The sequence below is a fragment of the Hemicordylus capensis genome, chromosome 4, assembly GCF_027244095.1.
Source record: "Hemicordylus capensis ecotype Gifberg chromosome 4, rHemCap1.1.pri, whole genome shotgun sequence".
Lineage (NCBI taxonomy): Eukaryota > Metazoa > Chordata > Lepidosauria > Squamata > Cordylidae > Hemicordylus > Hemicordylus capensis.
Window position 1 is genome coordinate 322,133,497 of NC_069660.1, and position 19,538 is coordinate 322,153,034.

General features: G+C 49.6%; 1 protein-coding gene across 14 annotated transcripts in view; it reads left to right on the forward strand.

The window, feature by feature from the left end:
• SCRIB (scribble planar cell polarity protein) overlaps positions 1–19,538 on the forward strand; it is a 111,083-nt gene that overhangs the window by 28,323 nt on the left and 63,222 nt on the right. For 13 of the 14 annotated variants that reach the window (XR_008306168.1, XM_053245733.1, XM_053245730.1 and 10 more), the window contains 4 exons: positions 9,403–9,569; positions 9,672–9,811; positions 9,895–10,029; positions 10,376–10,564. Coding sequence is in view for 13 of the 14 variants with exons in the window: in XM_053245733.1 (XP_053101708.1) it covers positions 9,403–9,569; positions 9,672–9,811; positions 9,895–10,029; positions 10,376–10,564 (631 nt within the window). In the remaining variant the exon portion in view is untranslated. The remainder of the gene's footprint in view (positions 1–9,402; positions 9,570–9,671; positions 9,812–9,894; positions 10,030–10,375; positions 10,565–19,538) is intronic. The other variant, XM_053245728.1, reaches the window with a different exon arrangement.

The window sequence follows — 19,538 nt, forward strand, 5'->3', positions numbered from 1 at the left end:
CTCAAGAAACGGATGCAGCTTGTGTATCAGCCAAAGCTGATAGAAAGCACCTCTAGCCACCGTCTCAACTGGAGACACCAGAGAGAGTTGTGGGTCCAGAGGCATTCCCAGACTGCGTGCCTTCTGGGGAAGTCTGACCTCATCCAGAACCGGCAGATCAAAATAGTCTTCCAAGTTCTGACCCCACATAATAAGTACCTCAGGCTTATCTGGATTCAATCTCAGTTTATCATCTCTCATCCAGCCCATCACTGCCTCCAGACAGGCATTTAGGGAGCCTTCTGATGGTGTTGACATGGAGAAATAGATTTGGGTGTCATGAGCATACTGATAACACCCTGCACCAAATCTAAGGATGACTCCCAGTGGTTTCATGTAGATGTTATACAGCATTGGAGATGGGGCTGCTATTTAAAAGTTCATGTTTTGAAGAACAGTCTCCAAGCAACACCATCTGGAATCTGCCTGAGAGGGAGGAGCAGAACTACTGCAGAACAGTGCCTCCCACCCACAACCCGCTCAGATGCTCCAGAAGGATACTATGGTCGATAGTATCGAAAGCCGCCGAGAGATCCAAAAGGACCAACAGAGTCACACTTCCTCTGTCAATTCCCCATTGGAGATCATCCATCAGGCTGACCAAGGCAGTCTTCACCCCATAGCCCGCCCAAAAGCCAGTCTGAAATGGGTCAAGATAACCAGTTTCCTCCAAGAATGCCTGGAGCTGAGAGGCCACCACCCTCTCAATCACCTTGCCCAGCCACGGAAGGCTGGAGACAGGCCTGTAGTTGCTCAGCTCTGAGGGACTCAAGGCAGGCTTCTTCAGAAGAGGTCTAATAATTGCCTCCTTCAGACAAGGAGGCATCCTGCCCTCCCTCAGAGAAGCATTTATCATCTCTACCAGGCCTTCTACAACCTCCCCCCTTCCAGATAGTGTAAGCCATGTCGGGCAAGGGTCAGGAGGGCAGGTGGTGGGCTGCATTGCTCCAAGCAGCTTATCCACATCATCAGGAGTCACCAAGTGAAACTGATCCAGCCTAGCCACATAAGAGTTGTTGCTGGACACGCTCACATTAGACTCTGCAATAATTGCTGGGTCTGCGTCCAAGTCAGCCTGATTACAAGAGATTTCATCTACAAAACTTATTTAAAATGTCACAGTGGGTAATTAATGGTTCCAGATTCTGTTTCAAGGGAGGAGGGGCATGTACTAGCCCTCTCACAGCCCTAAACAACTCCACTGGGTGTCAGCCTGTGGATGCAATATGGGCAGAAAAGAATCACTTCGGTGCCACATGCAGCGCATAGGTCTATGCCTGAGCATAAGTCTTCAAATGCGTTCTATGTTGCAATCTGTCGGATTCAAGTCGAGTCTTCCTCCACTTGCATTCCAGTCGTCTACTTTCCCGCATCAGCCCCCGTAGTTCTTCGGTATACCAAGGGGCCAGTTTCGAAGCGGGTTGGAGAGGACATTTAGGAGTATTCATGTCTACTGCCCTGGTGAGTTTGCTGTTCCAGTTCTCCACCAGGGCATCAACAGAATCACCAGGGCATCAGCAGAACCAACACTAAATCCTTCCAAGACCTCTTGGAGTCCTATTGGATTCAATAACCTTCTTGGGCGGACCATCCTAATAGGTCCCTCACCCCTGCAAAGGTGAGGAATGATTGTGAGCCCAACCTTAACCAGGTGGTGGTCCATCTATGACAGTGGGGAAATCACAAGAGTCCCCACCCATGGAAAACCATCCTGATCAAAGACCAGATTGAGCGTGTAACCAGCAACATCTGTTGCATCCAAGACTGCTTGGGATAAGCCCATAGTTGCAGTGACAGCTATGAGCTCCTGAGCCACCTCAGACAAATTGGTCCCCAAGTGAAGTCCCCCAGCACCTGGGAGACTCCAACACCAAGCCTGAGACCAAGTCTGACACCTCAGTTAGGGACTGTGTTGGTCAGCGGGGTGATCAGTGCACCAACAGAAGTCCCAGTCTGTCGTCGGTCCCCAACCTTCAGTACACATGCAATACGATCAGACACTTCGAGAGGGATCCTGGCAAGGGAGATGTCGTTCTCATAGACCGCAGCCACTCCTCCTCCCCGCCCACATCCCCTCCCCTGCTCCTCAACAAAGTACCCTGGAGAGAGAAGCTGGGACCAGACTTGGCCACCAGCCTCCCCCAACCAAGTCTCTGTGATACATACCAGATCAGCCCCTTCATCCATAATCGGATCATAGATTATTTCTGATTTATTCTGGACCAACTTGGAATTACAAAGGAGCAAGGCAAGGCTCTGTGGATAGTTGGCACTGCTCCCCAAGGTCAAAGAGCTGGCAGGACAGCCAATCAGAAAATCCCCCTGTTTTCTTGCTGACTTAACCTTTTATGCTTCAAAAAAGCCAAACTTCTCCCCTTTGTCTTCTTACGCCCTTGATTAGTTTCTACCTGTTGTGCCCTGGATTTTCATTGGCTCTTTCAGTTCTCCATTTCCATAGTTATTAGAAATTTAATATTCTGTGCTGATGATTGCAACCTGGATGCCATCAAAAAGCCATTCCCCCACTTTTGATAGGGCTTGTTAATGTTTATTCCCCCAGTTAACTGCTACCATCAGGCCTTGTAATTCTTCTTCTGCTTCATTCATGACCATGAATGAAGGAGCCAACCTGGCTTGTGTAATTAAGACCTTTTGGGGGGAGGCTAGTGGCCCAGTATAGGCTCAGCTTCTCCCTGCTGGGTACTCTTTGGTGGGGCAGGTTAGGGGAGGTGGGTGACTGGGGTGGAGCGGCTGTGATCCCTTCTCTCCCTTACCAGAATCCCTGCTAGACAACTGGACCATATTATTTATTGTTTAAACAGTCAGACAGGTGTTATTGACTGGTTTGTTTTATCCAGACATCGAGTCCTTCCCAAGGACCTGGGATGGCTGAATTTTATTATCAATATTGTTCTTGTTATTAGATATCGTCGCAGAATATAGGCTGTTCCAGTAAAGTTGCTTTTTGTAATTGGCTGATGGTGATTTCTGTGGCCCCGATGGTGTTGAGGTGCTCTTCAAGGTCTTTTGGAACTGCACCCAGGGCGCCAATGACCACTGGGATTATTTTGGTCTTTTTCTGCAACAGCCCTTCGATTTCAATTTGTAGATCTTTGTATTTTGTTGTTTTTTCTATTTCTTTTTCTTCTATTCTGCTATCTCCGGGTATTGCTATGTTGATTATTTTGACTTGTTTTTCTTTCTTCTCGACTACAGTTCTATCTGGTGTATTGTGTGGCAGATGTTTGTCTGTTTGTAGTCGGAAGTCCCATAATATTTTTGAATTTTCATTTTCAACCACTTTTTCCATTTTATGGTCCCACCAATTTTTGACTACAGGTAGCTTGTATTTTTTGCAGATGTTCAAGTGTATCATCCCTGCTACCTTGTCATGCCTTTGTTTGTAGTCAGTCTGTGCGATCTTTTTACTGATTAGGTGGTCCACTGTTTCATCTGCTTCTTTACCAAGGCAGCCCTTGCTGTTTGTTGTTGATTTTTCGACTTTGGCTCTTATTGCATTTGTTCTTAGTGCCTGTTCTTGTGCAGCCAGTATTAAACCCTCTGTTTCTTTCTTCAGGTTGCCATTCTTAAGCCATTGCCAGGTCTTGGTGATGTCTGATTTTCCACTTATATTGTGCAAATATTGACCATGCAGTGGCTTGTTTTTCCATTTTTCTGCTCAGTTCTTGACTTGTTCTTTCTTGTAGGCTTGCTTTGTTTCATTGGTGTTGAATAGTTTCTCATTATTGACCATTTGAAGTGCATCTTCTTCACTGTCCTTGATATATTCTTCAAGGCCTCTTTTCTCCTCCTCTACTGTTTGATGGACTTGCAGCATTCCTCTTCCACCTGAGCTGCGAGGGAGGTATAGCCTATCTACATCACTGCGGGGGTGCAGAGCATGATTGATGGTTATTATTTTCCTGGTCTTATGATCTAGCATCTTTAGCTCTGCCTGGTTCCAGTCTATTATTCCTGCACTGTTTCTGATAATAGGTATAGCCCAGGTGTTTATGGCTTGTATGGTGTTCCCGCCATTGAGTTTGGACTTGAGGATTTTTCTAACTCTCCTGATGTATTCATTTCCAATTTTCCTTTAAACTTCAGTGTGTGCAGTGTTATCAGCCTGGAGAATGCCCAAGTATTTGTAATGTTCTTTCTCTTCCAGGTTCTTAATGTTGCTTCCATTGGGCAGTTCTATTCCTTCTGTTTTTGTTATTTTCCCTCTCTTCATTATTAATGCAGCACACTTGTCTAGTCCAAACTCCATTGCTATATCGCTACTGAATATACGGACAGTGTTTCGCAGTGATTCAATTTCTGACTGGGACTTTCGTACAACTTCAGATCGTCCATGTACAGCAGATGGTTTATTTTACTTGATGTTTTAGATGTTTGGTATCCAAGGCCTGTTTTGTTTAGTATTTGTGAAAGTGGAGTCATGGCGATTACAAATAACAGAGGAGATAGTGAGTCCCCTTGGAAAATGCCTCTTCTAATGCTAACCTGTCCAAGTGTCTCACCATTGATTGTTAACTGTGTACTCCACATGCTCATTGCTTTTTAAATAAAGATCTGAATGTTTTTGCTGACATCAGTTGTTTCTAAACATTTTAGTATCCATGTGTGAGGCAATGAATCGAAGGCTTTCTTGTAGTCAATCCATGCAACACTTAGATTTGTTTTTCTTCTCTTGCAATTTTCTAAAATCATTTGGTCAATCAGCAGCCTGTCTTTTGTGCCTCTGGTGTTCGTACAATTTCCTTTCTGTTCAACTGGAAGCTGTTTGTTAGTTAATAAGTGTTGCATCACTTCATCTGCTACTATTCCGGTTAATAATTTGAACATGGTTGGCGGCAGGCAGGTTATCGGTCTATAATTACTTGGAACTGCACCTTTGCTGGGTCTTTCATGATGAGATGATTTTCCCCAGTTGTTAGCCATTGTTCAAGATCACCTCCTTGCAAAATGTGATTGAACTGTTTTGATAGTTGTTTATGAAGGCTTGTTAGGTGTTTAAGCCAAAAGCCATGCAGTTCATCATCGCCAAGTGCAGTCCAATTTTTAATTTTCTTTGCTCTTTCACTTATTAATTCTGGTGTTATTATTAGATCTTGCATTTGTTGGTTACATTTTTTGACCTCTTTCACCCAGCCTGCTTTTTAATTATAATCTATTGGATTGTCCCATAATTTCCCCCAGAATTGCACTGTTTCTTCTTTGTTTGGTGTTTCTATGCTTCTTGCAGTTTCTCCTTCTATACTTTGGTAGAAACGTTTCTGATTCAACTGGAATTGGAGATTCTGCCTGTGTTGTTTAATTCTAGCTCCGTATTGGCTAATATTTTTTGACACTGCTGTTATTTGCTGCTTTATTATTTCCAGGACTTCTCTAATTTTCCTTGAATCTAGGTGGTATTTTTGAATCAGATACTGTTTGGTGTTTTCATTCTTCAGCTTCTTGTCATTTAGGTGATGTACTATTTTCTTTTTTGACAGGTCCACTGATCTTATATCCGAGCTCTTGTGTTGTTATTGTTGCTGCACTGCACATTAGTTGCTTTGTTTCTTGCAAATTATTGGTTGTTATTTCTGCAAGTGCAACATTATTTTTTAATGCCTGAGCGAGTTGTTTTTTGGCAACTGTTTTTAGAGCGGGAAGTTGAACCCTGGTGGTTGTTTGGTTCATGTGCTCAGTTATTTGTTGCTTTAGTTCTTGTTGCTTTTCTGTTGGCATTCAGGTTTTTGAGGTGAAGGCAAAGGGGAGGTTTCCTAGTTTTGATTTTGAAACAGTTCAGTAACAGTGGCATCCTCTATTTCCAACACCTCCTCCACCTGCGCCTGAGCAACTTCTTCAATTGGTGGTAATTCTTCTTCCATATCTTGAGCCTGTGTTGCTCTTTGCAGTTCTTCCAGCTCAACTCCTGTGAATACTTTATTTCTTATTATGAATCTTCTCTGGTCTGCTAGCCTTTGTTCTGTTATTTCTGAATCTGGATGCTTCTCTTTCCAAATTTGGTTCATTCTTTTTAAATAACCTCTTCTAGTTGGACTAGACTTGTAATAGCAGATCATTATTTCCTTGTTGGGATTTTTCGTATATTTTTTCCGGTTAAGCGACGTTTCTTCCAGTAACCTTGCAGTCTCCAGCCCTGGTTGCTCAACTGAAGATCCTGAGTCCTGTTGCCCACTTGCCACCAGATGTCCAGGGACTATAGCACCTGGCGCGGTCCTTGTTGACCCGGGCAACGACTGATCCGGTATAGATTTATTAAAGTTACGTCTCACCATATTGTTGATGGGAGAGGCACTCTTCATCTGGCTCCTCTGGTGAGACCTATCCAGTATGGTTGGACCTCTGGCATAGCTCTCACCTTCCCCAGAGCACACAAGCCCCACAACCCTGCTAACTTGGCAAAGAGGCACATTTTAAACGTGGTGATTCTCTTTATTTAGCAGGGGGAGAGTAACTGGCCCTATCCACCCCCAGCACAGTACCTCCAGTGACTGTTGCTGGTGTCTGTCTTGTGTTTCTTTTTAGATTGTGAGCCCTTTGGGGACAGGGATCCATCTTATCTGTTTGTTATTTCTCTGTGTAAACCGCCCTGAGCCATTTTTTGGAAGCGTGGTATAGAAATCGAACAAAGAAACAAACCACGCCAAGGTAGTGCCTCACTACCTTATTATTATTATTATTATTATTATTATTATTATTATTAATTCGATTTCTATACTGCCCTTCCAAAAATGGCTCAGCGTGGTTTACACAGAGAAATGATAAAATAAATAAGATGGATTTCTGACCCCAAAGGGCTCACATTCTAAAAAGAAACATAAGATAGACACCAGCAACAATCAATGGAGGTCCTGTGCTGGGGGTGGATAGGGCCAGTTACTCTCCCCCTGCTAAATAAAGAGAACCACCACGTTAAAAGGTGCCTCTTTGCCAAGTTAGCAGGGGTAACTGGACCAGCCATATAGGTGGTCTATAGCCCTCTGACTAGTAGCCCATTGATAGACCTGTCCACCATAAAGTTATCCAAACCCCTCTTAAAGCCATCCATGTTGTTGGCTGTCACCACATCTTGTGGCAGAGAATTCCACAAGTTGATTATGCATTGTGTGAAAAAGTACTTCCAGTTGTTGTTGTTATTTATTTGATTTCTATACCGCCCTTCCAAAAATGGCTCAGGGCGGTTTACACAGTGAAATAATAAATAAATAAGATGGCTCCCTGTCCCCAAAGGGCTCACAATCTAAAAAGAAACATAAGACAGACACCAGCAACAGTCACTGGAGGTCCTGTGCTGGGGGTGGATAGGGCCAGTTACTCTCCCCCTGCTAAATCAAGAGAATCACCATGGTAAAAGGTGCCTCTTTGCCCAGTTAGCAGGGGTCATATTGAGTGTGTGTATCTTGGCCTGGGGACTCAGGATAGATTGGGAATTCAGTTGGTGCACTGAGCACCCTGCTGACCAGTGGAGTCCCCAACTGAGCTGACAGAGCTGGTCGTGGAGTTGGTGTTGGTCGCCTTGGCTTTTGGTGTTGGGTGTTGGTGTTGTGTGTTTGGTGTTGGTTCATTTCAGGGCTGGTTTGTCTAGTGCAGCTCAGGCGTTCATTGCAGCCATGACAACTGTGGGCTTATCCCAATTGGTCGTAGTGCCAACACACACTGCTGGTAACACTCTCAATTTAGTCTTTTGCTCAGATCAGGGTGGTGTTCCATGGGTGGAGACTCCTAGAGTGTCTCCATTGTCATGGATGGACCAGCATCTGGTTAAAGCTGGTTTCATAGCCACAACCCACCTCAGGGATGCAGGACCTATTAGGATGGTCTGCCCAAGAAAGCTACTGGATCCTATAGGATTCCAAGAGGCCTTGGAAGACTTTTGAGTTGGTTCTGCCAGTAATTCTGTCGATGCTCTGGTGGAGACCTGGAGTAGGGAGCTTACCAGGGCAGTGGACACTATCACCTCTAAGCCTCCTCTCCATTCTGCTTCTGTACAGCCACACCAGCTCTGGCACAGCTGAGCAGGGCTAGGGTTAGGGTTCCACACCCCACCCCACCCCCAACACCCCCACCCCAAATTCCGAGGTTGCCTGGGGGGGCAGACTGCAGCCCCACTCCCACCCCGGGTGCCCCTGGTGGAGCCTGACCCCTCTGGCCTCACAGACCTGGGGCTGGGAACCTCGGGAGCTGCCCTAGAGGGAGTCCGGCCCTTGGTCCGAACTGTGTCTGCCCTGCCTGGCAGTGGCGATCCAAGCCTCCAGGCTCAGGGCTCTCTCCTGGCCTGCCAGGGCCCGAGGCTGGGATTGACCTCCAGCCCGCCAAGCAGGGGCTCTGCCCCACAGCTCTGCCCCCTTCCGGACAAGACCTGGGTGGCCGCTGTCCTGCATGCAGCAGCAGCAGCAGCAGCTTCACCTGGGCGCGGGGGTGGGGGGGTCCCGGCAGGAATGGCAGCCCCCTCCCCCCCGGGTTGGAGCAGCTTGCTCCCAGCCCACCCCCAACCCAGCAGTGCCCACCACATCCTCACCCCCCCCTTTCACACACACACACACACACAGAGGCTTTCAGCTCAAGGCACAAACCGCGTTCCCAGCAGACCCCCCACTCCTCCCCCAGCCGCGCACTTCTGCCCCCACTGCAGGCACCCCAAGTAGGCCTCAGGAAGTCTCTGAAAGAGGTCGACTCTGGGGGGCGGCGGTTTGGGTGCCCCAGCCCAGGACTGGCAAAGGCAGAAGCAACGTGAAAAAGAGGGGTGCAAGTCGGAGGGGGGCCCAGGAGGTGGGGAGAGGGGGCTCTTCCTCCCCCAGACCTGCCTTGAGACATGGCTTAGGTGGTTTGCATGTCTGTCAGAGGAAAGCGTGGGTGGCAGCAGGAGGGGCCTGTGAAGAGGTGGGGCGATGCCGAGGGGTGGCACTTCTGTGGGTGGGTGGCTTCCCGGGCTCTGTGGGGTGGCGCCCTGGCTGTGGGGTGGGAGGCGGGCGCTCTCCTGCCCAGCAGCTGGCCGGCCCTTCCCCCCAGACCAGGCCAAGCTCTTGCCGGGCTTCTGCCCCCCTGGCCTTTTGGGGGTGGCAGGCTAGAAGCCTCACCCTCGAGCTCCGATCTGGAGGCTCGCTTTCACGGCTGTGTCTGCTGCCCAGCCCCGTCTCCGTCTCCTGACCTTGCTGCTTGGCAGCCGGTAGAACCCCCCACCCCACCCCACCCCACCCCTTGTGCTCCCATCTCTGGGGCAGCCCTGGGGTCAGTGTCGGGCCCCGCCTCTGGACCGGGTTCGGGCTAGAGGAGCAGGGAGGGCCGTGTCCTCGGGCCTCTTGCTGGCCTGCCCTGCTGAGCGGCGGCGGCTGCTGCTTTCTCCTGCAGGCTGCAGCACCTGCCCTTTGCCCTGACCAACCTCAACCTGAAGGCGCTCTGGCTGGCGGAGAACCAGTCCCAGTCGATGCTGAAGTTCCAGACGGAGGAAGATGAGAAGACGGGGGAGAAAGTCCTCACCTGCTACCTCCTTCCCCAGCAGCCGTCCCCCAGCCTAGGTAGGTCAGCCAGGCCGGCCTCTTCTGGTGCGGCGGGGGGGGGGATGTGGGCCACTCCCCCCCCCCACTTCAGGCTCCCCCCCCCATCTGCTCCCTCTGCAGAGAATCTCCTGCAGAACAGCGTGGACGACAGCTGGGCAGACAGCAACCTCAACCGGGTCAGCGTGATCCAGTTTGAGGATGACCCCAAAGGGGGTGAGGAGGAGGAGGAGGAGGAGGAGGATGCTGGGGCCGAGAAGAGGGTAAGTGGGGCGGGGGGGCCTGGCCGGCGCTGGCCTTTGCGGAGAGGCCGCTGCCTCACCCCGCCCCCCCCCTCTGTTGGCAGCAGGGTCTTCAGCGCAGGGCAACGCCCCACCCCAGCGAGCTGAAGTTCCTGAAGAAGAAGGTGATGGCCGTGCGGCTCGGCGAGGCCGGTACTGCCAAGCTGGGGGCAGCTGAGCGCGACTCCGCCGGCACGGAGGTGAGGGCGGGCCCCCCGGGGGGCTCTGGGCCGGCAGCTCCCGTGGGGGCAGCCAGAGACCCCCTGCGCTGCCTCAGGCCGTCCACCCGGCAAGCAGGACTCCTCGCCGGCCACTCTGCAGGGCTTGGAGCCAGAGGGCGGGAGCTGCTGGAGCTGCCTGCTGCAGAGCCTTCTGCTGACAGATCCTGGAGGGGGGCCCCCCCCGCCAGCGAGGAGTGCGGGGGCTGCTGGACGGTGGCAGCGGGAGTGGCCCTTCCAGGGAGCGGGCCCCGCGTGCTCGCTTGGCAAGGCTCCCTCTGCCCTGTGGGAGTGGCCGCCTCATGCGCGCTCGACTCCCTCTGCCCAGGAGAAGAGGCTGAGCGCCACCTCCAACCACAGCGAGGACACCGGCAGCACCGTCTCTGCCAGCTGCCAGGAGGAGGAGGAGGGGATCGGGGCCAGCCCTGAGGACATGGAAGAGAGGCGGCGGCGGCAGGAGGCAGCGGCAGCGGAAACAGCCGCCCAGGAGGACGAACTGGAGGTGGAGTACAACGAGGTAGGAGCCGGGGCCAGCGGGGTGGGGGTCGCTGTGGGGGGCTGGCCAGAGCTGGGCTTCTCTTGCCAGGCCCTGGCAGACGGGGGGGTGGTGGTGGGAGTGGTGCCTTTCCAGGCCCCGAGGACTTGGGAGGACGTTCAGAGGGCGGCATGGCGGGAACCGCGGCCCGGTCCTCTTGTTGTTGATGTGAGCAGCAGAAGCCCCCTTTGCTCTGGGCAGCTGAGAAACAGGCGGGTCCTCGGGGGGCGCCCGGAGTCCTGCGTCGGGGACAGGGAAGTGGGGAGGGCCGTCTCTGGGGGCAGGGCAGGCCGCGTGCCCAGCCCCTCTTGGGCCTGCCTGCTGGAGGGGCCCCCGGGCTTCCCAACCCGGGCTCGGAGGGAAAGGGAGCTCGGGCCCCGGAAGCTGCCGACAGGGAGGCCTCAGAGGAGCGCAGAGCTCTCTGTCAGGCGATGGGGGCGTCTGGCGGGCGGAGAGCCCCCCCCCTTCAGGCTCTTCTGCGCAGACGTCTCAGTAGGAGGCCTGGTCAGCACGTGGTAGGATGCCCTGTGCCAGTGTTCCCGCTCGGGCGGGCGCATGATGCACGCGCTCACACGTGGTAGGATGCCTGCTCAGTTCATTTTAGATCCCACTCAGGCTGGATCCGGAAGGCCCCCCTCGGAAGGCCCCCCTCGGAAGGCCCCTGGTGCGCACACACCCTGCCTAGATCCTGCTGCTGCCGCCACCGCCACCCAGAACAAAGCTCATTCCGCACAGCGGTGGGGAAAGGGAGAGGGGAGGCTGGCCGGCTGGCCGGCGGGTGCCCCTTGGCCTGGCTGGAGCTGGGGAGAGTCGCCTGCCTCCATGCTCTCCGGGAAAGAGCAGCCCTGTGCCCAGAAGTGGGCCGAGATGTGGGGAGGGGGAGGCAGGCGTCTTCCCTCGGCCCCTCTCCTGGCTCCGTCCGCCCGGGCTCTGCTGCCCCTCCTTGAGTGGCCTCCCTGGACTCAGCCGCGCCAGCCTCTCCTCGGAAGGAAGCGGGCCCTGCCCTGGGTCGGCCCGGCTGCCCTTTCCTCCGCTCGGGCGGGTTCTGCTCCCCCCCCACCCCACCCCACCCCACCCCCAGTCTCCTCCTTGGCTTCCTCGGCCTGAAATGCCTTCCTCCCACCCCACAGCCCCACGGCCGCTCACCCCCACCACCCTCCTCCTGGCTTGGCCCGCCTTGGCCTGCAGGGCGCGTCCCACCTCAGCTGGAGTCCCGTCTGGGGAGCAGTGGCTGGGGGTGAGTCGGCCTTTCCGCCTGAGGCCCCCAACCCCCGCTGCCCTAGTTGCGAGATGGGGTGGCCGGGACCCTTCCGGGGCGTCTGAGAGTGGCCTGGGTCCTCCTACGCCCCTCCCCGCCCCATCTCCCTTCAGCCCCAATAGCTCCTCCCTGGCTGGGCATCATCAGTTCACATCCCATCAGTGCATCCGTGAAGTTGGCTCTGGGGTCTCTGTTTGGCCCCAAGGCGCACTTTATGCTTACCTTGCTTTTCATTGGGTGTTTGGGGCTGACGCTCTGAGACTCGGTAGGCGTGAAGACGGTGGGATTTGGAAGCGTTTTGGTGCTCAGGTTGACTTTCAGGAGTTTCTTGAGAAGGCATTTTATTGTAAACCAGCCAGAGGTGTGAGTTTGGGATGGTATGTAAATAGGGGGGAAAGCCAAAGAGCCAACGTGGTGTAGTGGTTAGAGTGCTGGACTAGGACCAGGGAGACCCGAGTTCAAATCCCCATTCAGCCATGAGACTTGCTGGCTGACTCTGGGCCAGGCACTTCTCTCTCAGCCTAACCGTCTCCACAGGGCTGTTGTGAGGAGAAACTCAAGTATGTAGGACACCGCTCTGGGCTCCTTGGAGGAAGAGCGAGGTATAAAATGTGTAAAAAAATAAATTAAATTAAAACCATATAAAATGTACTAGAAAAGTAAGGGTTGTGCACATTAAGGAAATTGGGGGGAAGGGTATTAAATATTTTCCAAGAGGACTCACTATCCCCTCTCTTGTTTGTAATTGCCATGACTCCACTTTCACAAATACTAAACAAAACAGGCCTCGGATACCAAACATCTAAAACATCAAGTAAAATCAACCATCTGCTGTACATGGACGATCTGAAGTTGTATGGAAAGTCCCAGTCAGAAATTGAATCACTGCGAAACACTGTCCGTATATTCAGTAGCGATATAGCAATGGAGTTTGGACTAGACAAGTGTGCTGCATTAATAATGAAGAGAGGAAAAATAACAAAAACAGAAGGAATAGAACTGCCCAATGGAAGCAAGATCAAGAACCTGGAAGAGAAAGAACATGACAAATACTTGGGCATTCTCCAGGCTGATAACACTGCACACACTGAAGTTAAAAGAAAAATGGGAAGTGAATACATCAGGAATGTTAGAAAAATCCTCAAGTCCAAACTCAATGGCGGGAACACCATACAAGCCATAAACACCTGGGCTATACCTGTTATCAGATACACTGCAGGAATAATAGACTGGACCTAGGCAGAGCTAGAGACGCTGGATCGTAAGACCAGGAAAATCATGACCACCAATCATGTTCTGCACCCCCGCAGTGATGTCGATAGGCTATACCTCCCTCGCAGCTCAGGTGGAAGAGGAATGCTGCAAGTCCATCAAACAGTAGAGGAGGAGAAAAATGTCTGGATTGACAAACCAGTCAATAACACCTGTCTGACTGTGTAAATAAGAAATAATAATAAAAAAATTTTTTTTGTTTACAGTCAGACAGGTGTTATTGACTGGTTTGTTTTATCCAGACATTGAGTCCTTCCCAAGGACCTGGGATGGCTGAATTTTATGGTCAGTGTTGTTGCTGTTGTTATAGATATCGTTGCAGAATATAGGCTGTTCCCAGTAAAGTTGCTTTTTGTAATTGGCTGATAGTGATTTCTGTGGCCCCTATGGTGTTGAGGTGCTCTTCAAGGTGTTTTGGAATTGCACCTACGGCGCCAATTACTACTTGGATTATTTTGATCTTCTTCTGCCACAGTCTTTCAATTTCAATTTGTAGATCTTTGTATTTTGTTGTTTTTTTCTATTATTATTCTATTCTGCTATCACCTGGTATTGCTATGTCGATTATTTTGACTTATTTTTTCTTTCTTCTCGACTACAGTTCTATCTGGTGTATTGTGTGGCAGATGTTTGTCTGTTTGTAGTCAGAAGTCCCATAATATTTTTGCATCTTCATTTTCTACCACTTTTTCCATTTTATGGTCCCACCAATGTTTGGCTACAGGTAGCTTGTATTTTTTGCAGATGTTCCAGTGTATCATCCCTGCTACCTTGTCATGCCTTTGTTTGTAGTCAGTCTGTGCGATCTTTTTACAACAGCTGATTAGGTGGTCCACTGTTTCATCTGCTTCTTTACAAAGGCGGCACTTGCTGTTTGTTGTTGACTTTTTGACTTTTGCTCTTATTGCATTTGTTCTTAGTGCCTGTTCTTGTGCAGCCAGTATTAAACCCTCTGTTTCTTTCTTCAAGTTGCCATTCTTAAGCCATTGCCAGGTCTTGGTGATGTCTGGTTTTCCACTTTTATTGTGCAAATATTGACCATGCAGTGGCTTCTTTTTCCATTTTTCTGCTCGGTTCTTGACTTGTTCTTTCTTGTAGGCTTGCTTTGTTTCATTGGTGTTGAATAGTTTCTCATTATTGACCATTTGAAGTGCATCTTCTTCACTGTCCTTGATATATTCTTCAAGGCCTCTTTTCTCCTCCTCTACTGTTTGATGGACTTGCAGCATTCCTCTTCCACCTGAGCTGCGAGGGAGGTATAGCCTATCGACATCACTGCGGGGGTGCAGAGCATGATTGATGGTCATTATTTTCCTGGTCTTACGATCCAGCGTCTCTAGCTCTGCCTGGGTCCAGTCTATTATTCCTGCAGTGTATCTGATAACAGGTATAGCCCAGGTGTTTATGACTTGTCCAAAGGCTCTGGGCAGTGTACAATAAATTTAAAAAGACCTAAAAACACACACCATTTAAAACACAGTGCTGAAAACAATGTAAAAACAATTCAGAAACAATTTAAAAAACCATTTAAAACTAATTAAAATACTTTTAAAAACTATTTATAAACCTTAATAACATAAGAACAGCCCTGTTGGATCAGGCCCAAGGAGGCCCATCTAGTCCAGCATCCTGTTTCCCACAGTGGCCCACCAGATGCCACAGGAAGCCACAGGCAGGAGTTGAAAGGGGCTTGCCCTCTCTCCTGCTGTTCCTCTCCTGCAACTGGTACTCAGAGGCATCCTGCCTTTGAGGCTGCAGGTGGCCTATAGAACTCTCCTCCATGAAGTTATCCAAACCCTTCTTAAAGCCATCCAGGTTGTTGGCTGTCACCACATCCTGTGGCAGTGGAAGGCCAGGCCAAACAAGTAAGTTTTTAGGGCTCTCTTAAAGGCCGACAGTAAGCCTAAACTGCAGATATCTGCTGGGAGTGCATTCTATCGTCCAGGAGCAGCTACAGAAAAGGCCCAGTTCCAAGTCGCCACCAGACGTACCGGTGGCAACTGGAGACGGACCTCTCCAGATGACTTCAACAAGCGATGGGGATCATACCAAAGAAGGCACTCTCTAAGATAGCCTGGACCGAAGCCATTCAGGGCTTTAAAGGTAATAACCAGCATTTTGTATTTTGCCCAGAAACATAGTGGCAGCCAGTGCAACTGTTTTAAGACAGGCATAATATGGTCTCTCTGGGTTACCCCAGAGACCAATCTGGCTGCCGCATTTTCAACTAACTGAAGTTTTTGAACTATGTACAAAGGCAGCCCCACGTAGAGAGCATTGCAGAAGTCGAGCCCGGAGGTTACCAGCTGATGCACCACTGTTTTGAGATTGTTCTCTTCAAGGAATGGACTCAGCTGTTGAATCAGCCGAAGCTGATAGAAAGCGCTCCTGGCCATAGCCTCCACCTGAGATACCATGCTGAGGCCTGGATCCAAGAGCACTCCCAAGCTGCGTAGCTGTTCTTTCTTGGGGAGTGTAACCCCATCCAGCACAGGAAGATCTAACCCATCCCTTAAATTCCAATCCCCCACAACGAGCATCTCTGTCTTGCTTGGATTCATCTTCAACTTGTTATCCCTCATCCATCCCATTACTGCTCATAGACACACGCTTAGGGAATGAATGCTATTTCCTCCTGCTGATGATGATGATAAGGAGAAATAGATTTGGGTGTCATCAGCATACTGATAACACCCTACACCAAATCTCCTGATGACCTCACCCAGCGGTTTCATGTAAATGTTAAAAAGCATTGCTGACAGAATGGAGCCCTGAGGGACTCCATATTATAGCTCCTGTTTCGAAGAGCAGTCGTCACCAAGCTCTACCATCTGGTATCTGCCTAAGAGAGGAGTGGAACCACTGCAAAGCAGTGCCTCCTATCCCCAATTCCCCCAGGCGATCCAGAAGCATACCATGGTCAATGGTATCGAAGGCCACCGAGAGATCCAAAAGAACCAACAGAGTCACACTCCCTCTGTCGATTCCCCGGTGAAGGTCATCCATCAGGCCGACCAAGGCAGACTCCACCCCATAGCCCATTCTAAAGCCAGTTTGAAATGGGTCTAGATAATCTGTATCCTCCAAAACTGCCTGGAGCTGGTTAGCCACCACTCTCTCAATCACCTTGCCCAACCGTGGGAGATTGGAGGCTGGCCTAGAACTGTCCATCACTGAGGGATCCAGGGAAGGCTTCTTTAGTGGTCTCCTTCAAACAATGAGGCATCCTACCATCCCTCAGTGATGAGTTAATGATATTAACTAGGCCCTCTCCAACAATTTCCCTTCTAGATAGAAGCATCCAAGTTGGGCAAGGATCTAGAGAACAAGTGGTAGGCCGCACCGCTCCAAGCAGCTTGTCCACATCCTCAGGCATCACAGATTGAAACTGATCCAATATAATACTCCAAGAGGGATTGCTGAACACCACCTTAATAGACTCTGCAGAAACAGTGGAGTCCTAATACAAGAGATTTTGTCTGCAAATAACCCATTAAAAGCATTGCAGCACATCAGAATTAAGAAAGAAAATGCAAAACAGCAACTAACTGCTCCTGGGTTTTACCTTAGTTCAGCGGTTAAGCAGGTCCTTGGCTGAGAGAGTGTGAATCTGCACAGCATCTCCCTTTGGGCCCTCATCTGTAGATGGAAGGTCATGGGAATGGCTTGGCTTCTGGCCCCCTACATTTATTTATTTGTTTATCATATTTCTGTACCATCTGATATAGACATCTTTAGGCAGTGTACAAGTTGAAAACATAGCAAATGTAAAACCATATTAAAAATGTTAAAATTCACAAAACAACTCTCTCAGAAGAGAAAAACATATTAAATCACTTACAATTTCAGTTAAAAGCCTGGGGAAACAGGTACGTCTTGAGGGCCCTCCTAAAAACAAACAGAGAAAGAGATGCTTTTATTTCAGCAAGGAACGTGTTCCAAATCCCCAGGGCAGCCACAGAGAAGGCCCGGTTCCAGGTCACCACTGAACAAGCCAACGGCAACCCTAACCAGACCTCTCCAGCTGATCTTAATAGGTGGTGGGGTTCCCGACAAAGAAGGTGCTCTCTTAAGGACCCTGGACCCAAGCCGTTGAGGGCTTTGTTAGCTAATAACCAGCACTTTTGTATTTCATTTGGAAACATTGGCAGCCAGTGTAGTTCTTTCAAAATCGGTGTTATATGGACCCTTCAGCTTTGCCCAGAGACCAATCTGGCTGCCGCATTCTGTACCAGTTGTAATTTCCTGACTACGCACAAAGGCAGTCCCACGTAGAGTGCATTACAGTAGTCAAGCCTAGATACAAGCATATGCACCACTGTTTTAAATTCATTGACCTCCAGGAATGGACATAGCTGGCTGTGGAGGAGCCACACCGCTGCTAACATGTAACACGGATCTCGCTGCCACCAAGTAGAATTCTGTGCTCTAGGCTGAGTCTACCACAACAGCCTTTCAAACTTCTATTGCAAAAACAAACGTTGGTAAAATGGGAAGGCCTATAGGCATGGGGTGGAGAAATGGAAGCTACTTTTTTTTTTTTTAGCGGTAAAGAAGAAAATTTTAATTTACAAATAGTTCAACTTTAATCAGATCAAAAGTTGCTTCACAAGTTTAGTTCAATAAAAACTCCATTAACCAAAAGAGCATAAGTAACAAACAAAAGGAGGTCAAAAATGCATCCACTAACCTGACTCTCACTGAGCCTAACTTAAAGTCTTTGATTATCCCTTTTAGCAACTTTGGCTTTTCCTTAATCCAGCCTCAGGTCTTTTTCTTTTCCAGTCCTTAGTGATTTCAGCTCTGCAGTGATTACCCGACTCTACCGGTGATTTAACAGCTCTGTGTACCACCATAGGTTTGTGCCAGCAATTCTTCAGTTCTGCAGTCTTTCTCAGGCTGTCTTTCTTCAAGTCTTCAGCTTTGACTGCAAGCTGAACTCCTTTCTGATTGATTCTGCAATGCACTCTTCTTCTTTTTCTGCTGCTGCTTTTCTCCACTCTTTCTCTCCTAAAGTGCCATCGAGTTGATGTCGACTCCCGGTGACCACAGAGTCCTGTGGTTTTTCTTTAGTAGAATACAGGAGGGGTTGACCATTGCCATCTTCCACACAGTATCGCTGCCGTAGTCTGGGAAACAGACCAGCGGGGATTTGAACTGGCAACCTCTGGCTTGCTATTCAAGTCATTTCCCCGCTGCGCCATTAGAACCTTACCCTTCTATATATTCACAAATGTCCCACCAATGCTTTTCAAAATCTCCAATCAGCCCAAGTCAAAGTTCTCTCCATTTTTCAAAACACAACCAATAGACTTAAAATTTCCCTTTCCTCCAAGACCAAATGGCCAAACAGTTCTTTCTTAAAAGTGAACCTCAAGTACAAAAGGCTTGAACTCCTGGCCCTGCCAGTCTTTTCTAACCCAGGGACTTTGCAAGCATTTTATACATACAGTCCATATGCAGTAATGAAGAGGTTTGGGAGAGTCCATGCAAGGTCTAATTCATGTATAATGAAGAGGCTTCTTGGCAAAAACCAAGAGGTCTTGGCCTCGTTGCTCCACAGTTTCCTGCCCTTCTTTGCAAGTGGAAGAAGTGTGCAACATCCAGGTTTGAGTCCAGCTTTATTGTCTGGCACTCTGCCTTGCTAGGGCGTCTGCAGTGAAGTTCTCCTTGCCAGGCATGTGGTGTGTGCCTGCATTGGAAACGCCACCTTTGGCTTGAGTCTGTGGCCGTGGCAAGGCGTGGTGGGCAGTCCACAAAGCTAGCTGTTGTACAAAGACACGGGGTGTGCCTCGGCCCCCCCTCCCAGTGGCTGTCAGTTCTCCTTTTGGAGTCTCTCCCTCCCCCACCCAGAGTTCTTGTATTAAACCTCCGTTGGGGACCAGGCATTTCAGCTGCCCACCACGCTTTCAGTCGCTCTGTCCTTAAACCCGAGTCTCTCTGGTGTTGGCAATACACTTGGTTCAGCCCAAGTACCTTTAGTTTGTTAGCTGCTTTAGCTCCTTGAGGCCATTTACAAATTCCAGTTGACTTAGTGACTTCCCAGGTGGTTGAGGAACCAAGGTTTTAAAACCTATTCCCAACCAAAACTTGTTGCACACAAGTTATTCAGCCTTAACACGAGTAGCATCCCCTCCTTCTGGCATGTTACCAAGACCCTCTGCCAACTCCCCATCAATCGAATTGGGTACACAACCCATATACTTGCCCTCCTGAAGGGGCCAGCATAGTGTAGTGGTTAGAGTGTTGGACGAGGACTGGGAAGACTCGAGTTCAAATCCCCATTCAACCATGAAACTCACTGGGTGACTCTGGGCCATTCACTTAACTCTCAGCCTAACCTACCTCACAGGGTTGTTGTGAGGATAAACGTATCCCTGTACACCGCTCTGAGCTCCTCAGAGGAAGAGCAGGATATAAATTAAA